Genomic DNA, 15,122 nt, shown 5'->3' with positions numbered 1-15,122 from the left:
ACGGGGCCCCGCCCACTTCAAGGTGTGTGGGTGGGGCTACAGCTGAAGTGATGACGTAAACAGGTCACATGGTTATACTTCCCGTTTCTAACCTAACAGCAACATTCAGAAAACACTTCGAGAGCAAAAGTACGACAGCTGCGACCAGAAGTCCCCTTTGGTCTAAAAACGCTTCTGCAAAACAGGAAATGATATCATCTCCAGCTTTTTCACAATAAAAGTCAGACAGCGACTGGCACCGCGGTGGCATCACGGTGACATCACGGGGACGGCAGCAGGTCCCTGAGGTCGTGAGAGACAGGTGTGACGTTAACTGGGATCAGCTCCACACTCGCTCTCCTCTGGGATGTCCTGCAGGTCTGAGGGGCAGAGGTCACAGGGTACAGTCATTGATATGACACACAGTATGATAAACCAACGGGGTCACATAGCGCGGCGCTGACCTCTGGGGCTGTCGGAGCGAGGAGAGATCCGCATCACTTCCTCCCCGTTTCCTTCCTCCACGCCGTCTAATTGGTCGACAGGATCCTGGCTGGCTAATGGTGCGAGAGGGCGGGGCTCCAACTCCCTGCTGCCCCGCCTCCTGCTACCCTGCTGACACAGACACCATAGTTTAGCTTATTTTAGCTTAGTTTAGCTCATCCTGGTTTTGTTCAACCAGAGCTGATCCACAAAGACTTTCTCTGTGTTCGTTGGTTCCTAAAACCTGAAGCTAGAGAAAACGCTGGTTTACTTGATCCTGTTTAGTTTATCCTGGTTAACTTTATCCAGGTTTACTTAATCCTGTTTAGTTTATCCTGGTTCACTTTATCCAGGTTTACTTCATCGTGGTTTAGTTTATGCTGTTAACTTTATCCAGGTTTACTTGATCGTGGTTTAGTTTATCCTGGTTAACTTTATCCAGGTTTATTTGATCTCGGTTTAGCTTATCCAGGTTTATTTGATCTCGGTTTAGCTTATCCTGGTTAACTTTATCCAGGTTTACTTGATCCTGTTTAGTTTATCCTGGTTAACTTTATCCAGGTTTACTTGATGCTGTTTTGTTCATCCTGGTTCACTTTATCCAGGTTTACTTCATCGTGGTTTAGTTTATGCTGTTAACTTTATCCAGGTTTATTTGATCTTGGTTTAGCTTATTCTGGTTAACTTTATCCAGGTTTATTTGATCTTGGTTTAGCTTATTCTGGTTAACTTTATCCAGGTTTATTTGATCTCGGTTTAGCTTATCCTGGTTAACTTTATCCAGGTTTATTTGATCCTGTTTAGTTTATCCTGGTTAACTTTATCCAGGTTTACTTGATCCTGTTTAGTTTATCCTGGTTAACTTTATCCAGGTTTACTTGATCTTGGTTTAGTTTATCCTGGTTAACTTTATCCAGGTTTACTTGATCCTGTTTAGTTTATCCTGGTTAACTTTATCCAGGTTTACTTGATGCTGTTTTGTTTATCCTGGTTCACTTTATCCAGGTTTACTTCATCGTGGTTTAGTTTATGCTGTTAACTTGATCCAGATTTACTTGATCGTGGTTTAGTTTATCCTGATTAGCTTTATCCAGGTTTACTTGATGCTGTTTTGTTTATCCTGGTTCACTTTATCCAGGTTTACTTCATCGTGGTTTAGTTTATGCTGTTAACTTGATCCAGATTTACTTGATCGTGGTTTAGTTTATCCTGATTAGCTTTATCCAGGTTTACTTGATCGTGGTTTAGTTTATGCTGTTAACTTTATCCAGGTTTACTTGATCGTGGTTTAGTTTATCCTGTTAACTTTATCCAGGTTTACTTGATCGTGGTTTAGCTTATCCTGGTTAACTTTATCCAGGTTTATTTGATCTCGGTTTAGCTTATCCTGGTTAACTTTATCCAGGTTTATTTGATCCCGTTTAGTTTATCCTGTTAACTTCATCCAGGTTTACTTGATCCTGTTTAATTTATCCTGGTTAACTTTATCCAGGTTTACTTGATCTTGGTTTAGTTTATCCTGATTAGCTTTATCCAGGTTTACTTGATTTTGGTTTAGTTTATCCTGTTAACTTTATCCAGGTTTACTTGATCGTGGTTTAGTTTATCCAGGTTTACTTGATCGTGGTTTAGTTCATCCTGATTAGCTTTATCCAGGTTTACTTGATCGTGGTTTAGTTTATGCTGTTAACTTTATCCAGGTTTACTTGATCGTGGTTTAGTTTATCCTGTTAACTTTATCCAGGTTTACTTGATCGTGGTTTAGCTTATCCTGGTTAACTTTATCCAGGTTTATTTGATCTCGGTTTAGCTTATCCTGGTTAACTTTATCCAGGTTTATTTGATCCCGTTTAGTTTATCCTGTTAACTTCATCCAGGTTTACTTGATCCTGTTTAGTTTATCCTGGTTAACTTTATCCAGGTTTACTTGATCTTGGTTTAGTTTATCCTGATTAGCTTTATCCAGGTTTACTTGATTTTGGTTTAGTTTATCCTGTTAACTTTATCCAGGTTTACTTGATCTTGGTTTAGTTTATCCTGCTCACTTTATTCAGGTTTACTTGATCTTGGTTTCGTTAACCATTGAAAGTCAGAATTAACCAAAGTGACACCTGACCCACCTGTTCTCCTTTGTTGACATTACTGATCTCTCCATTGGTCCGCTTCTTGCCTCCAGGCTCCGCCCCCTCTCTCGCTGGCTCCTCCCCCCTCCTCCGGAGCCGGGTCACTTCCTCCTGCAGCAGCTCCACCTGCCGCCGCAGCAGCACCGCCTCCCCGCCGGCGTCCAGCCCCGCGTCCCGCGACATCGACCGCGTGAGGCGGGGGCCGACGCCTGTGGTCGACAAGTGGGCGGAGTCTGTTGTGATTGACAGCTCCATGATCGAATCCTGACGAATCACAGCAGCCTGAGGAGGGTCAGAAGGAAGACGTAGTGTAAGATAACAATAAATGTATATAATAATATATAGTATATAACATTATCAGTCATGTCCATTACGATTATTGAATATAGAATAAAAGACGTGCAGACCTGCAGGGCGTGGAGCTGCGTGCTCAGAGCGACCAGCCGCTGACGGACTTCCTGTGGAGAGGACAGTTAACGATGACATCATCAGACTGAGCCGACTGCTCTCGAGCCGCCAGATTAACACAGTTTGTTTCAACGATGTGAAATGTCCCTTAAAATAAACAGTTGGACTTCTTCACGATTATTATTCTTACTACCAACGGCGGTGAAACAGGAAGTGCTCTTTACCTCGTTGAGGGTTCGTTCCTGCAGCTGGTTGCCGTTTCGGTCCTGAAGGAAGAAAACGAGACGGAAAGAATGAGCTTCAAGACATTTAGTCTTTACGTTGTTCTGACGGCCGGACTCGTAGTTTACAGGGACGGCATTACTAAATGATGACATCAGTGTAAACTACAAAGACCTGTAACAGAGGATCACAACCTTTAATCTACCATAGAACTACAAAGACCTGTAACAGAGGATCACAACCTTTAATCTACCATAGAACTACAAAGACCTGAAACAGAGTCTCACAACCTTTAATCTACCATAGAACTACAAAGACCTGAAACAGAGTCTCACAACCTTTAATCTACCATAGAACTACAAAGACCTGAAACAGAGTCTCACAACCTTTAATCTACCATAGAACTACAAAGACCTGAAACAGAGGATCACAACCTTTAATCTACCATAGAACTACAAAGACCTGAAACAGAGTCTCACAACCTTTAATCTACCATAGAACTACAAAGACCTGAAACAGAGTCTCACAACCTTTAATCTACCATAGAACTACAAAGACCTGAAACAGAGGATCACAACCTTTAATCTACCATAGAAACTACAAAGACCTGAAACAGGCTTTCCTTCCTGTGTTTATCATTTAACAACAAGTGAAGAAGAAGAAGTTTAAATCTGTTGTTGTTGTTATTGTTGTAATACTCATTGTGTCCACTAGAGGCTGAAGTAAAAAAAGACGAAGAGAAAAAGGTTGAAATACCTTGGAGGAGCAGTTGAAGTCAAACGAACCGTTCAGAGAACCAGAGTCTCCGTCTGGGAAACAAAGAAAGTTAATCAGCTGCTATTTCTCCTTCAATGTTATATTTATATTTATATATATATATATATATATATATATATATATATATATATATATACATATACATATATATATATATATATATACATATATATATATACATATATATATGTATATATATATATACACATATACATATATATATATATATATATATATATATATATATATATACATATATATATATACGTATATATATACATATATATATATACATATATATATATATATATATATATATATATATATATATATGGTGACTCACTGGTGAGCTCCTGGTTGTACTTCTGGATGTTGGACTTCAGCAGCAGTTCAGTCAGTTTGTCCACTAAAACAGAACAACAACAACAAAAACAACAACAGTTAGCCCACTAAAAAACAACAACAACAGTTAGCCCACTAAAAAACAACAACAACAGTTAGTCCACTAAAACAAAACAACAACAGTTAGTCCACTAAAACAAAACAACAACAGTTAGTCCACTAAAACAAAACAAAACAACAACAGTTAGTCCACTAAAACAGAACAACAACAGTTAGTCCACTAAAACAAAACAACAACAACAGTTAGTCCACTAAAACAGAACAACAACAACAGTTAGTCCACTAAAACAAAACAACAACAACAGCTAGTCCACTAAAACAAAACAACAACACTTAGTCCACTAAAACAAAACAACAACACTTAGTCCACTAAAACAAAACAACAACACTTAGTCCACTAAAACAAAACAACAACACTTAGTCCACTAAAACAAAACAACAACACTTAGTCCACTAAAACAAAACAACAACACTTAGTCCACTAAAACAAAACAACAACAGTTAGTCCACTAAAACAAAACAACAACAGTTAGTCCACTAAAACAGAACAACAACAACAGTTAGTCCACTAAAACGAAACAACAACAACAGTTAGTCCACTAAAACGAAACAACAACAGTTAGTCCACTTAAACAGAACAACAACAACAGTTAGTCCACTAAAACAAAACAACAACAACAGTTAGTCTACTAAAACGAAACAACAACAACAGTTAGTCCACTAAAACAAAACAACAACACTTAGTCCACTAAAACAAAACAACAACACTTAGTCCACTAAAACAAAACAACAACAGTTAGTCCACTAAAACAAAACAACAACACTTAGTCCACTAAAACAAAACAACAACACTTAGTCCACTAAAACAGAACAACAACAACAGTTAGTCCACTAAAACAAAACAACAACAGTTAGTCCACTAAAACAAAACAACAACAGTTTGTCCACTAAAACAGAACAACAAAAACAACAACAGTTAGCCCACTAAAAAACAAGAACAACAGTTAGTCCACTAAAACAAAACAACAACAGTTAGTCCACTAAAACAAAACAAAACAACAACAGTTAGTCCACTAAAACAGAACAACAACAGTTAGTCCACTAAAACAAAACAACAACAGTTAGTCCACTAAAACAGAACAACAACAACAGTTAGTCCACTAAAACAGAACAACAACAGTTAGTCCACTAAAACAAAACAACAACAACAGTTAGTCCACTAAAACAAAACAACAACACTTAGTCCACTAAAACAAAACAACAACAGTTAGTCCACTAAAACAAAACAACGACACTTAGTCCACTAAAACAAAACAACAACAGTTAGTCCACTAAAACAAAACAACAACACTTAGTCCACTAAAATGAAACAACAACAGTTAGTCCACTAAAACAAAACAACAACACTTAGTCCACTAAAACAGAACAACAACAACAGTTAGTCCACTAAAACAAAACAACAACAGTTAGTCCACTAAAACAGAACAACAACAACAGTTAGTCCACTAAAACAAAACAACAACAGTTAGTCCACTAAAACAGAACAACAACAACAGTTAGTCCACTAAAACAAAACAACAACAGTTAGTCCACTTAAACAGAACAACAACAACAGTTAGTCCACTAAAATAAAACAACAACAGTTAGTCCACTAAAACAGAACAACAACAGTTAGTCCACTAAAACAGAACAACAACAGTTAGTCCACTAAAACAAAACAACAACAACACTTAGTCCACTAAAACAACAACAGTTAGTCCACTAAAACAAAACAACAACAGTTAGTCCACTAAAACAAAACAACAACACTTAGTCCACTAAAACAAAACAACAACAACAGTTAGTCCACTAAAACAAAACAACAACACTTAGTCCACTAAAACAAAACAACAACAGTTAGTCCACTAAAACAAAACAACAACAGTTAGTCCACTAAAACAAAACAACAACAACAGTTAGTCCACGAAAACAAAACAACAACAGTTAGTCCACTAAAACAAAACAACAACAACAGTTAGTCCACTAAAACAAAACAACAACAGTTAGTCCACTAAAACAAAACAACAACAACAGTTAGTCCACTAAAACAAAACAACAACAACAGTTAGTCCACTAAAACAAAACAACAACAATTAGTCCACTAAAACAAAACAACAACAACAGTTAGTCCACTAAAACAAAACAACAACAGTTAGTCCACTAAAACAAAACAACAACAACAGTTAGTCCACTAAAACAAAACAACAACAACAGTTAGTCCACTAAAACAAAACAACAACAACAGTTAGTCCACTAAAACAAAACAACAACACTTAGTCCACTAAAACAAAACAACAACAGTTAGTCCACTTAAACAAAACAACAACAGTTAGTCCACTAAAACAAAACAACAACAACAGTTAGTCCACGAAAACAAAACAACAACAGTTAGTCCACTAAAACAAAACAACAACAACAGTTAGTCCACTAAAACAAAACAACAACAGTTAGTCCACTAAAACAAAACAACAACAACAGTTAGTCCACTAAAACAAAACAACAACAACAGTTAGTCCACTAAAACAAAACAACAACAGTTAGTCCACTAAAACAAAACAACAACAACAGTTAGTCCACTAAAACAAAACAACAACAACAGTTAGTCCACTAAAACAAAACAACAACAACAGTTAGTCCACTAAAACAAAACAACAACAACACTTAGTCCACTAAAACAAAACAACAACAGTTAGTCCACTAAAACAAAACAACAACAGTTAGTCCACTAAAACAAAACAACAACAACAGTTAGTCCACGAAAACAAAACAACAACAGTTAGTCCACTAAAACAACAACAACAGTTAGTCCACTAAAACAAAACAACAACAACAGTTAGTCCACTAAAACAAAACAACAACAACAGTTAGTCCACTAAAACAAAACAACAACAGTTAGTCCACTAAAACAAAACAACAACAACAGTTAGTCCACTAAAACAGAACAACAACAGTTAGTCCACTAAAACAAAACAACAACAACAGTTAGTCCACTAAAACAGAACAACAACAACACTTAGTCCACTAAAACAAAACAACAACAGTTAGTCCACTAAAACAAAACAACAACAACAGTTAGTCCACTAAAACAAAACAACAACAACAGTTAGTCCACTAAAACAAAACAACAACAGTTAGTCCACTAAAACAAAACAACAACAGTTAGTCCACTAAAACAAAACAACAACAGTTAGTCCACTAAAACAAAACAACAACAACAGTTAGTCCACTAAAACAAAACAACAACAACAGTTAGTCCACTAAAACAAAACAACAACAGTTAGTCCACTAAAACAAAACAACAACAGTTAGTCCACTAAAACAAAACAACAACAGTTAGTCCACTAAAACAAAACAACAACAACAGTTAGTCCACTAAAACAAAACAACAACAACAGTTAGTCCACTAAAACAAAACAACAACAGTTAGTCCACTAAAACAAAACAACAACAACACTTAGTCCACTAAAACAGAACAACAACAGTTAGTCCACTAAAACAAAACAACAACAACAGTTAGTCCACTAAAACAGAACAACAACAACACTTAGTCCACTAAAACAAAACAACAACAGTTAGTCCACTAAAACAAAACAACAACAACAGTTAGTCCACTAAAACAAAACAACAACAACAGTTAGTCCACTAAAACAAAACAACAACAGTTAGTCCACTAAAACAAAACAACAACAGTTAGTCCACTAAAACAAAACAACAACAGTTAGTCCACTAAAACAAAACAACAACAGTTAGTCCACTAAAACAAAACAACAACAACAGTTAGTCCACTAAAACAAAACAACAACAGTTAGTCCACTAAAACAGAACAACAACAACAGTTAGTCCACTAAAACAAAACAACAACAGTTAGTCCACTAAAACAAAACAACAACAACAGTTAGTCCACTAAAACAAAACAACAACAACAGTTAGTCCACTAAAACAAAACAACAACACTTAGTCCACTAAAACAAAACAACAACAGTTAGTCCACTAAAACAAAACAACAACAGTTAGTCCACTAAAACAAAACAACAACAACAGTTAGTCCACGAAAACAAAACAACAACAGTTAGTCCACTAAAACAACAACAACAGTTAGTCCACTAAAACAAAACAACAACAACAGTTAGTCCACTAAAACAAAACAACAACAACAGTTAGTCCACTAAAACAAAACAACAACAACAGTTAGTCCACTAAAACAAAACAACAACAGTTAGTCCACTAAAACAAAACAACAACAACAGTTAGTCCACTAAAACGAAACAACAACAGTTAGTCCACTAAAACAAAACAACAACAGTTAGTCCACTAAAACAAAACAACAACAACAGTTAGTCCACTAAAACAGAACAACAACAACACTTAGTCCACTAAAACAAAACAACAACAGTTAGTCCACTAAAACAAAACAACAACAACAGTTAGTCCACTAAAACAAAACAACAACAACAGTTAGTCCACTAAAACAAAACAACAACAGCTAGTCCACTAAAACAAAACAACAACAACACTTAGTCCACTAAAACAAAACAACAACACTTAGTCCACTAAAACAAAACAACAACAACAGTTAGTCCACTAAAACAAAACAACAACACTTAGTCCACTAAAACAAAACAACAACACTTAGTCCACTAAAACAAAACAACAACACTTAGTCCACTAAAACAAAACAACAACACTTAGTCCACTAAAACAAAACAACAACAGTTAGTCCACCAAAACAAAACAACAACAACAGTTAGTCCACGAAAACAAAACAACAACAGTTAGTCCACTAAAACAACAACAACAGTTAGTCCACTAAAACAAAACAACAACAACAGTTAGTCCACTAAAACAAAACAACAACAGTTAGTCCACTAAAACAAAACAACAACAGTTAGTCCACTAAAACAAAACAACAACAACAGTTAGTCCATTAAAACAAAACAACAACAACAGTTAGTCCACTAAAACAAAACAACAACAGTTAGTCCACTAAAACAAAACAACAACAACAGTTAGTCCACTAAAACAAAACAACAACAGTTAGTCCACTAAAACAAAACAACAACAGTTAGTCCACTAAAACAAAACAACAACAACAGTTAGTCCACTAAAACAGAACAACAACAACACTTAGTCCACTAAAACAAAACAACAACAGTTAGTCCACTAAAACAAAACAACAACAACAGTTAGTCCACTAAAACAAAACAACAACAACAGTTAGTCCACTAAAACAAAACAACAACAGTTAGTCCACTAAAACAAAACAACAACAGTTAGTCCACTAAAACAAAACAACAACAGTTAGTCCACTAAAACAGAACAACAACAACACTTAGTCCACTAAAACAGAACAACAACAGTTAGTCCACTAAAACAAAACAACAACAACAGTTAGTCCACTAAAACAAAACAACAACAGTTAGTCCACTAAAACAAAACAACAACAGTTAGTCCACTAAAACAAAACAACAACAACAGTTAGTCCACTAAAACAAAACAACAACAACAGTTAGTCCACTAAAACAAAACAACAACAACAGTTAGTCCACGAAAACAAAACAACAACAGTTAGTCCACTAAAACAACAACAACAGTTAGTCCACTAAAACAAAACAACAACAACAGTTAGTCCACTAAAACAAAACAACAACAACAGTTAGTCCACTAAAACAAAACAACAACAGTTAGTCCACTAAAACAAAACAACAACAACAGTTAGTCCACTAAAACGAAACAACAACAGTTAGTCCACTAAAACAAAACAACAACAGTTAGTCCACTAAAACAAAACAACAACAACAGTTAGTCCACTAAAACAGAACAACAACAACACTTAGTCCACTAAAACAAAACAACAACAGTTAGTCCACTAAAACAAAACAACAACAACAGTTAGTCCACTAAAACAAAACAACAACAACAGTTAGTCCACTAAAACAAAACAACAACAGCTAGTCCACTAAAACAAAACAACAACAACACTTAGTCCACTAAAACAAAACAACAACACTTAGTCCACTAAAACAAAACAACAACAACAGTTAGTCCACTAAAACAAAACAACAACACTTAGTCCACTAAAACAAAACAACAACACTTAGTCCACTAAAACAAAACAACAACACTTAGTCCACTAAAACAAAACAACAACACTTAGTCCACTAAAACAAAACAACAACAGTTAGTCCACCAAAACAAAACAACAACAACAGTTAGTCCACGAAAACAAAACAACAACAGTTAGTCCACTAAAACAACAACAACAGTTAGTCCACTAAAACAAAACAACAACAACAGTTAGTCCACTAAAACAAAACAACAACAGTTAGTCCACTAAAACAAAACAACAACAGTTAGTCCACTAAAACAAAACAACAACAACAGTTAGTCCATTAAAACAAAACAACAACAACAGTTAGTCCACTAAAACAAAACAACAACAGTTAGTCCACTAAAACAAAACAACAACAACAGTTAGTCCACTAAAACAAAACAACAACAGTTAGTCCACTAAAACAAAACAACAACAGTTAGTCCACTAAAACAAAACAACAACAACAGTTAGTCCACTAAAACAGAACAACAACAACACTTAGTCCACTAAAACAAAACAACAACAGTTAGTCCACTAAAACAAAACAACAACAACAGTTAGTCCACTAAAACAAAACAACAACAACAGTTAGTCCACTAAAACAAAACAACAACAGTTAGTCCACTAAAACAAAACAACAACAGTTAGTCCACTAAAACAAAACAACAACAGTTAGTCCACTAAAACAGAACAACAACAACACTTAGTCCACTAAAACAGAACAACAACAGTTAGTCCACTAAAACAAAACAACAACAACAGTTAGTCCACTAAAACAAAACAACAACAGTTAGTCCACTAAAACAAAACAACAACAGTTAGTCCACTAAAACAAAACAACAACAACAGTTAGTCCACTAAAACAAAACAACAACAACAGTTAGTCCACTAAAACAAAACAACAACAGTTAGTCCACTAAAACAGAACAACAACAACAGTTAGTCCACTAAAACAAAACAACAACAACAGTTAGTCCACTAAAACAAAACAACAACAGTTAGTCCACTAAAACAAAACAACAACAGTTAGTCCACTAAAACAAAACAACAACAACAGTTAGTCCACTAAAACAAAACAACAACAACAGTTAGTCCACTAAAACAAAACAACAACAACAGTTAGTCCACTAAAACAAAACAACAACAACAGTTAGTCCACTAAAACAAAACAACAACAACAGTTAGTCCACTAAAACAAAACAACAACAACAGTTAGTCCACTAAAACAAAACAACAACAACAGTTAGTCCACTAAAACAAAACAACAACAACAGTTAGTCCACTAAAACAGAACAACAACAACACTTAGTCCACTAAAACAGAACAACAACAGTTAGTCCACTAAAACAAAACAACAACAACAGTTAGTCCACTAAAACAAAACAACAACAACAGTTAGTCCACTAAAACAAAACAACAACAGTTAGTCCACTAAAACAAAACAACAACAGTTAGTCCACTAAAACAAAACAACAACAACAGTTAGTCCACTAAAACAAAACAACAACAACAGTTAGTCCACTAAAACAAAACAACAACAGTTAGTCCACTAAAACAAAACAACAACAGTTAGTCCACTAAAACAAAACAACAACAACAGTTAGTCCACTAAAACAAAACAACAACAACAGTTAGTCCACTAAAACAAAACAACAACAGTTAGTCCACTAAAACAAAACAACAACAGTTAGTCCACTAAAACAAAACAACAACAGTTAGTCCACTAAAACAAAACAACAACAGTTAGTCCACTAAAACAAAACAACAACAGTTAGTCCACTAAAACAAAACAACAACAACAGTTAGTCCACTAAAACAAAACAACAACAACAGTTAGTCCACTAAAACAAAACAACAACAGTTAGTCCACTAAAACAGAACAACAACAACAGTTAGTCCACTAAAACAAAACAACAACAGTTAGTCCACTAAAACAAAACAACAACAACAGTTAGTCCACTAAAACAAAACAACAACAGTTAGTCCACTAAAACAAAACAACAACAGTTAGTCCACTAAAACAAAACAACAACAGTTAGTCCACTAAAACAGAACAACAACAGTTAGTCCACTAAAACAAAACAACAACAACAGTTAGTCCACTAAAACAGAACAACAACAGTTTGATTCCGTGTTGGATCTGAAGACGAAGGTGAAGAAGAAGACTCACCCTCAGTGATGGAGGAAGTGAGGAGCGGCTCAGCCTGAGGAGCGTGGGGCGTGTCTGCCCTGAACAGGTTCCTGCAGGAGGAGGAGGAGGAGGAAGAGGAGGAGGTGCTGAGCTCCACGCCTCCTTCCTCATCTCCTCCTCCTCCTCCTGTCGCCTCCACCAGGTCAGAAAATAGAGTCACTCGCTCCTGGAGGAGCTCCAGCACCTCCCTGTCCTTCTGCTGTATGTCAGCTGGGTGGGAGGAGGAGGAGGAAGAGGAGGAGCAGGAGGAGCAGGAGAAGGACAAATGTTAAATTAGATTTAAAGTAGATTTTATAAAATACATTTTATGACCAGGTAATAAACAGCAAGAGGAAAATATGGAGAAGAGGAAGAGGAGGAAAAGAAAGAGGAAGAGGAGGAGGATAAAGAGGAGGAGGAGGAGGATAAAGAGGAGGAGGAAGAGGAGGAGAAGGAAGAGGAGAAAGAGGAAGAGGAGGAGGAGAAGAAACAGGAAGAGGAAGAGAAGGTAGAGGAAGAGGAGAAAGAGAAAGAGGAGGAGGAAGAAAAGGAGGAGGAGGAAGAAGAGGAGGAGGAGGAGGAGGAGGAGGAGGAAGAAGAGGAGGAGGAGGAGGAGGAAAAAGAGGAGGAGGAGGAGAAGAAAGAGGAAGAGGAGGAGGATAAAGAGGAGGAAGAAGAAGAGGAGGAGGAGGAGGAGGAGGAGGAGAAGAAACAAGAAGAGGAGGAGGAGGAGAAGGTAGAGGAGTTGTACCTCTGAGTCTGCGCAGTAAAGCTTTGTCTTCAGTCTCGATGAGAGGAAACTCGTCTCTGGACGGACAACTGCAGAAAAAACACATGATGTACTTCATAATGTACTATGAGGTACTATAAGGTACAGTGAGGTGCCATCAGGTACCATGAGGTACTATAAGGTACGGTGAGGTGCCATCAGGTACAGTGAGGTACCATCAGGTACAGTGAGGTACCATCAGGTACCATGAGGTACTATAAGGTACGGTGAGGTACCATCAGGTACATGAGGTACTATAAGGTACGGTGAGGTACCATCAGGTACAGTGAGGTACCATCAGGTACTATGAGGTACTATAAGGTACGGTGAGGTACCATCAGGTACAGTGAGGTGCCATCAGGTACCATGAGGTACTATAAGGTACGGTCAGGTACTATAAGGTACAGTGAGGTGCCATCAGGTACAGTGAGGTACTATAAGGTACGGTGAGGTACTATAAGGTACAGTGAGGTACCATCAGGTAACATGAGGTACCATCAGGTACATGAGGTACAGTGAGGTACTATAAGGTACAGTGAGGTACTATAAGGTACGGTGAGGTACTATAAGGTACAGTGAGGTACTATAAGGTACAGTGAGGTACTATAAGGTACGGTGAGGTACTATAAGGTACAGTGAGGTACTATAAGGTACGGTGAGGTACCATCAGGTAACATGAGGTACCATCAGGTACATGAGGTACCATCAGGTACATGAGGTACAGTGAGGTACTATAAGGTACAGTGAGGTACTATAAGGTACGGTGAGGTACTATAAGGTACAGTGAGGTACTATAAGGTACGGTGAGGTACTATAAGGTACGGTGAGGTACCATCAGGTAACATGAGGTACCATCAGGTAACATGAGGTACCATCAGGTACATGAGGTACCATCAGGTACTATAAGGTACGGTGAGGTACGGTGAGGTACCTTCAGGTACTATAAGGTACAGTGAGGTACCATCAGGTACCATGAGGTACTATAAGGTAAGTGAGGTACCATGAGGTACTATAAGGTACCATGAGGTACAGTGAGGTACTACAAGGTACAGTGAGGTACAGTGAGGTACCATAAGGTACTATAAGGCACAGTGAGGTACAATAAGGTACAGTGAGGTACAGTGAGGTACTATAAGGTACAGTGAGGTACTATAAGGTACAGTGAGGTACCATCAGGTACCATGAGGTACCATAAGGTACAGTGAGGTACGATAAGGTACAGTGAGGTACCGTATGAGGTACTGTACAGTACTGACCTGAGAGCAGTCTGCTGGATGCGGCTCATCCAGGTCCGGCGGCCGTCCTTGGAGGAAGCGTGCAGCTCGTACATCTCTGGAGGGGTGGAGGCACTGATCAGGTACATCCCTCGCTCCTGATTGGCTATGTCTCTGACGATCAGGTTATTCAGAGAGACTACCGGAGACTTGTCCTGAGAGACAGGTGGAGAGACAGGTCCATGGTCAGGTAGACATTAGTTTTAATATTAACAACACAGACGCAGCTCTGGAGGCGGATAGTTAGCAAGTCAATTAGCTAACTGACTAGTTAGCTCGTTAGCTAGTTGGCTTGTCCTTCTCTAGAGTTAAACCGATGGACCACCAGTCGCCGTTCGTGCATTAAAGCAAGGTGTCTACGTAGCTGACTGTACGCTAGCTTGTT

The 15,122-nt window shown here is 37.4% G+C and overlaps 1 protein-coding gene across 1 annotated transcript in view; it reads right to left on the bottom strand.

Annotated features, from left to right (window-relative positions):
- Positions 1 to 259: 259 nt before the first annotated feature.
- The window catches only part of arhgef2b (rho/rac guanine nucleotide exchange factor (GEF) 2b), a gene marked incomplete at its 5' end in the record, with an annotated part of 37,863 nt that continues 23,000 nt past the window's right edge, over positions 260 to 15,122 (bottom strand). The window contains 10 exons of the mRNA XM_079227845.1: positions 260 to 359; positions 444 to 594; positions 2,583 to 2,867; positions 2,993 to 3,043; positions 3,218 to 3,259; positions 3,972 to 4,024; positions 4,336 to 4,398; positions 12,695 to 12,925; positions 13,446 to 13,513; positions 14,720 to 14,892. Of these exons, the coding sequence (XP_079083971.1) occupies positions 310 to 359; positions 444 to 594; positions 2,583 to 2,867; positions 2,993 to 3,043; positions 3,218 to 3,259; positions 3,972 to 4,024; positions 4,336 to 4,398; positions 12,695 to 12,925; positions 13,446 to 13,513; positions 14,720 to 14,892 (1,167 nt within the window). The 3' untranslated portion in view covers positions 260 to 309. The remainder of the gene's footprint in view (positions 360 to 443; positions 595 to 2,582; positions 2,868 to 2,992; positions 3,044 to 3,217; positions 3,260 to 3,971; positions 4,025 to 4,335; positions 4,399 to 12,694; positions 12,926 to 13,445; positions 13,514 to 14,719; positions 14,893 to 15,122) is intronic.

Source organism: Taurulus bubalis, assembly GCF_910589615.1.
Source record: "Taurulus bubalis genome assembly, chromosome: 12".
NCBI lineage: Eukaryota > Metazoa > Chordata > Actinopteri > Perciformes > Cottidae > Taurulus > Taurulus bubalis.
Note: the sequence above shows the minus strand (reverse complement) of the source record. Positions and strands in the feature narration are given on the sequence as shown.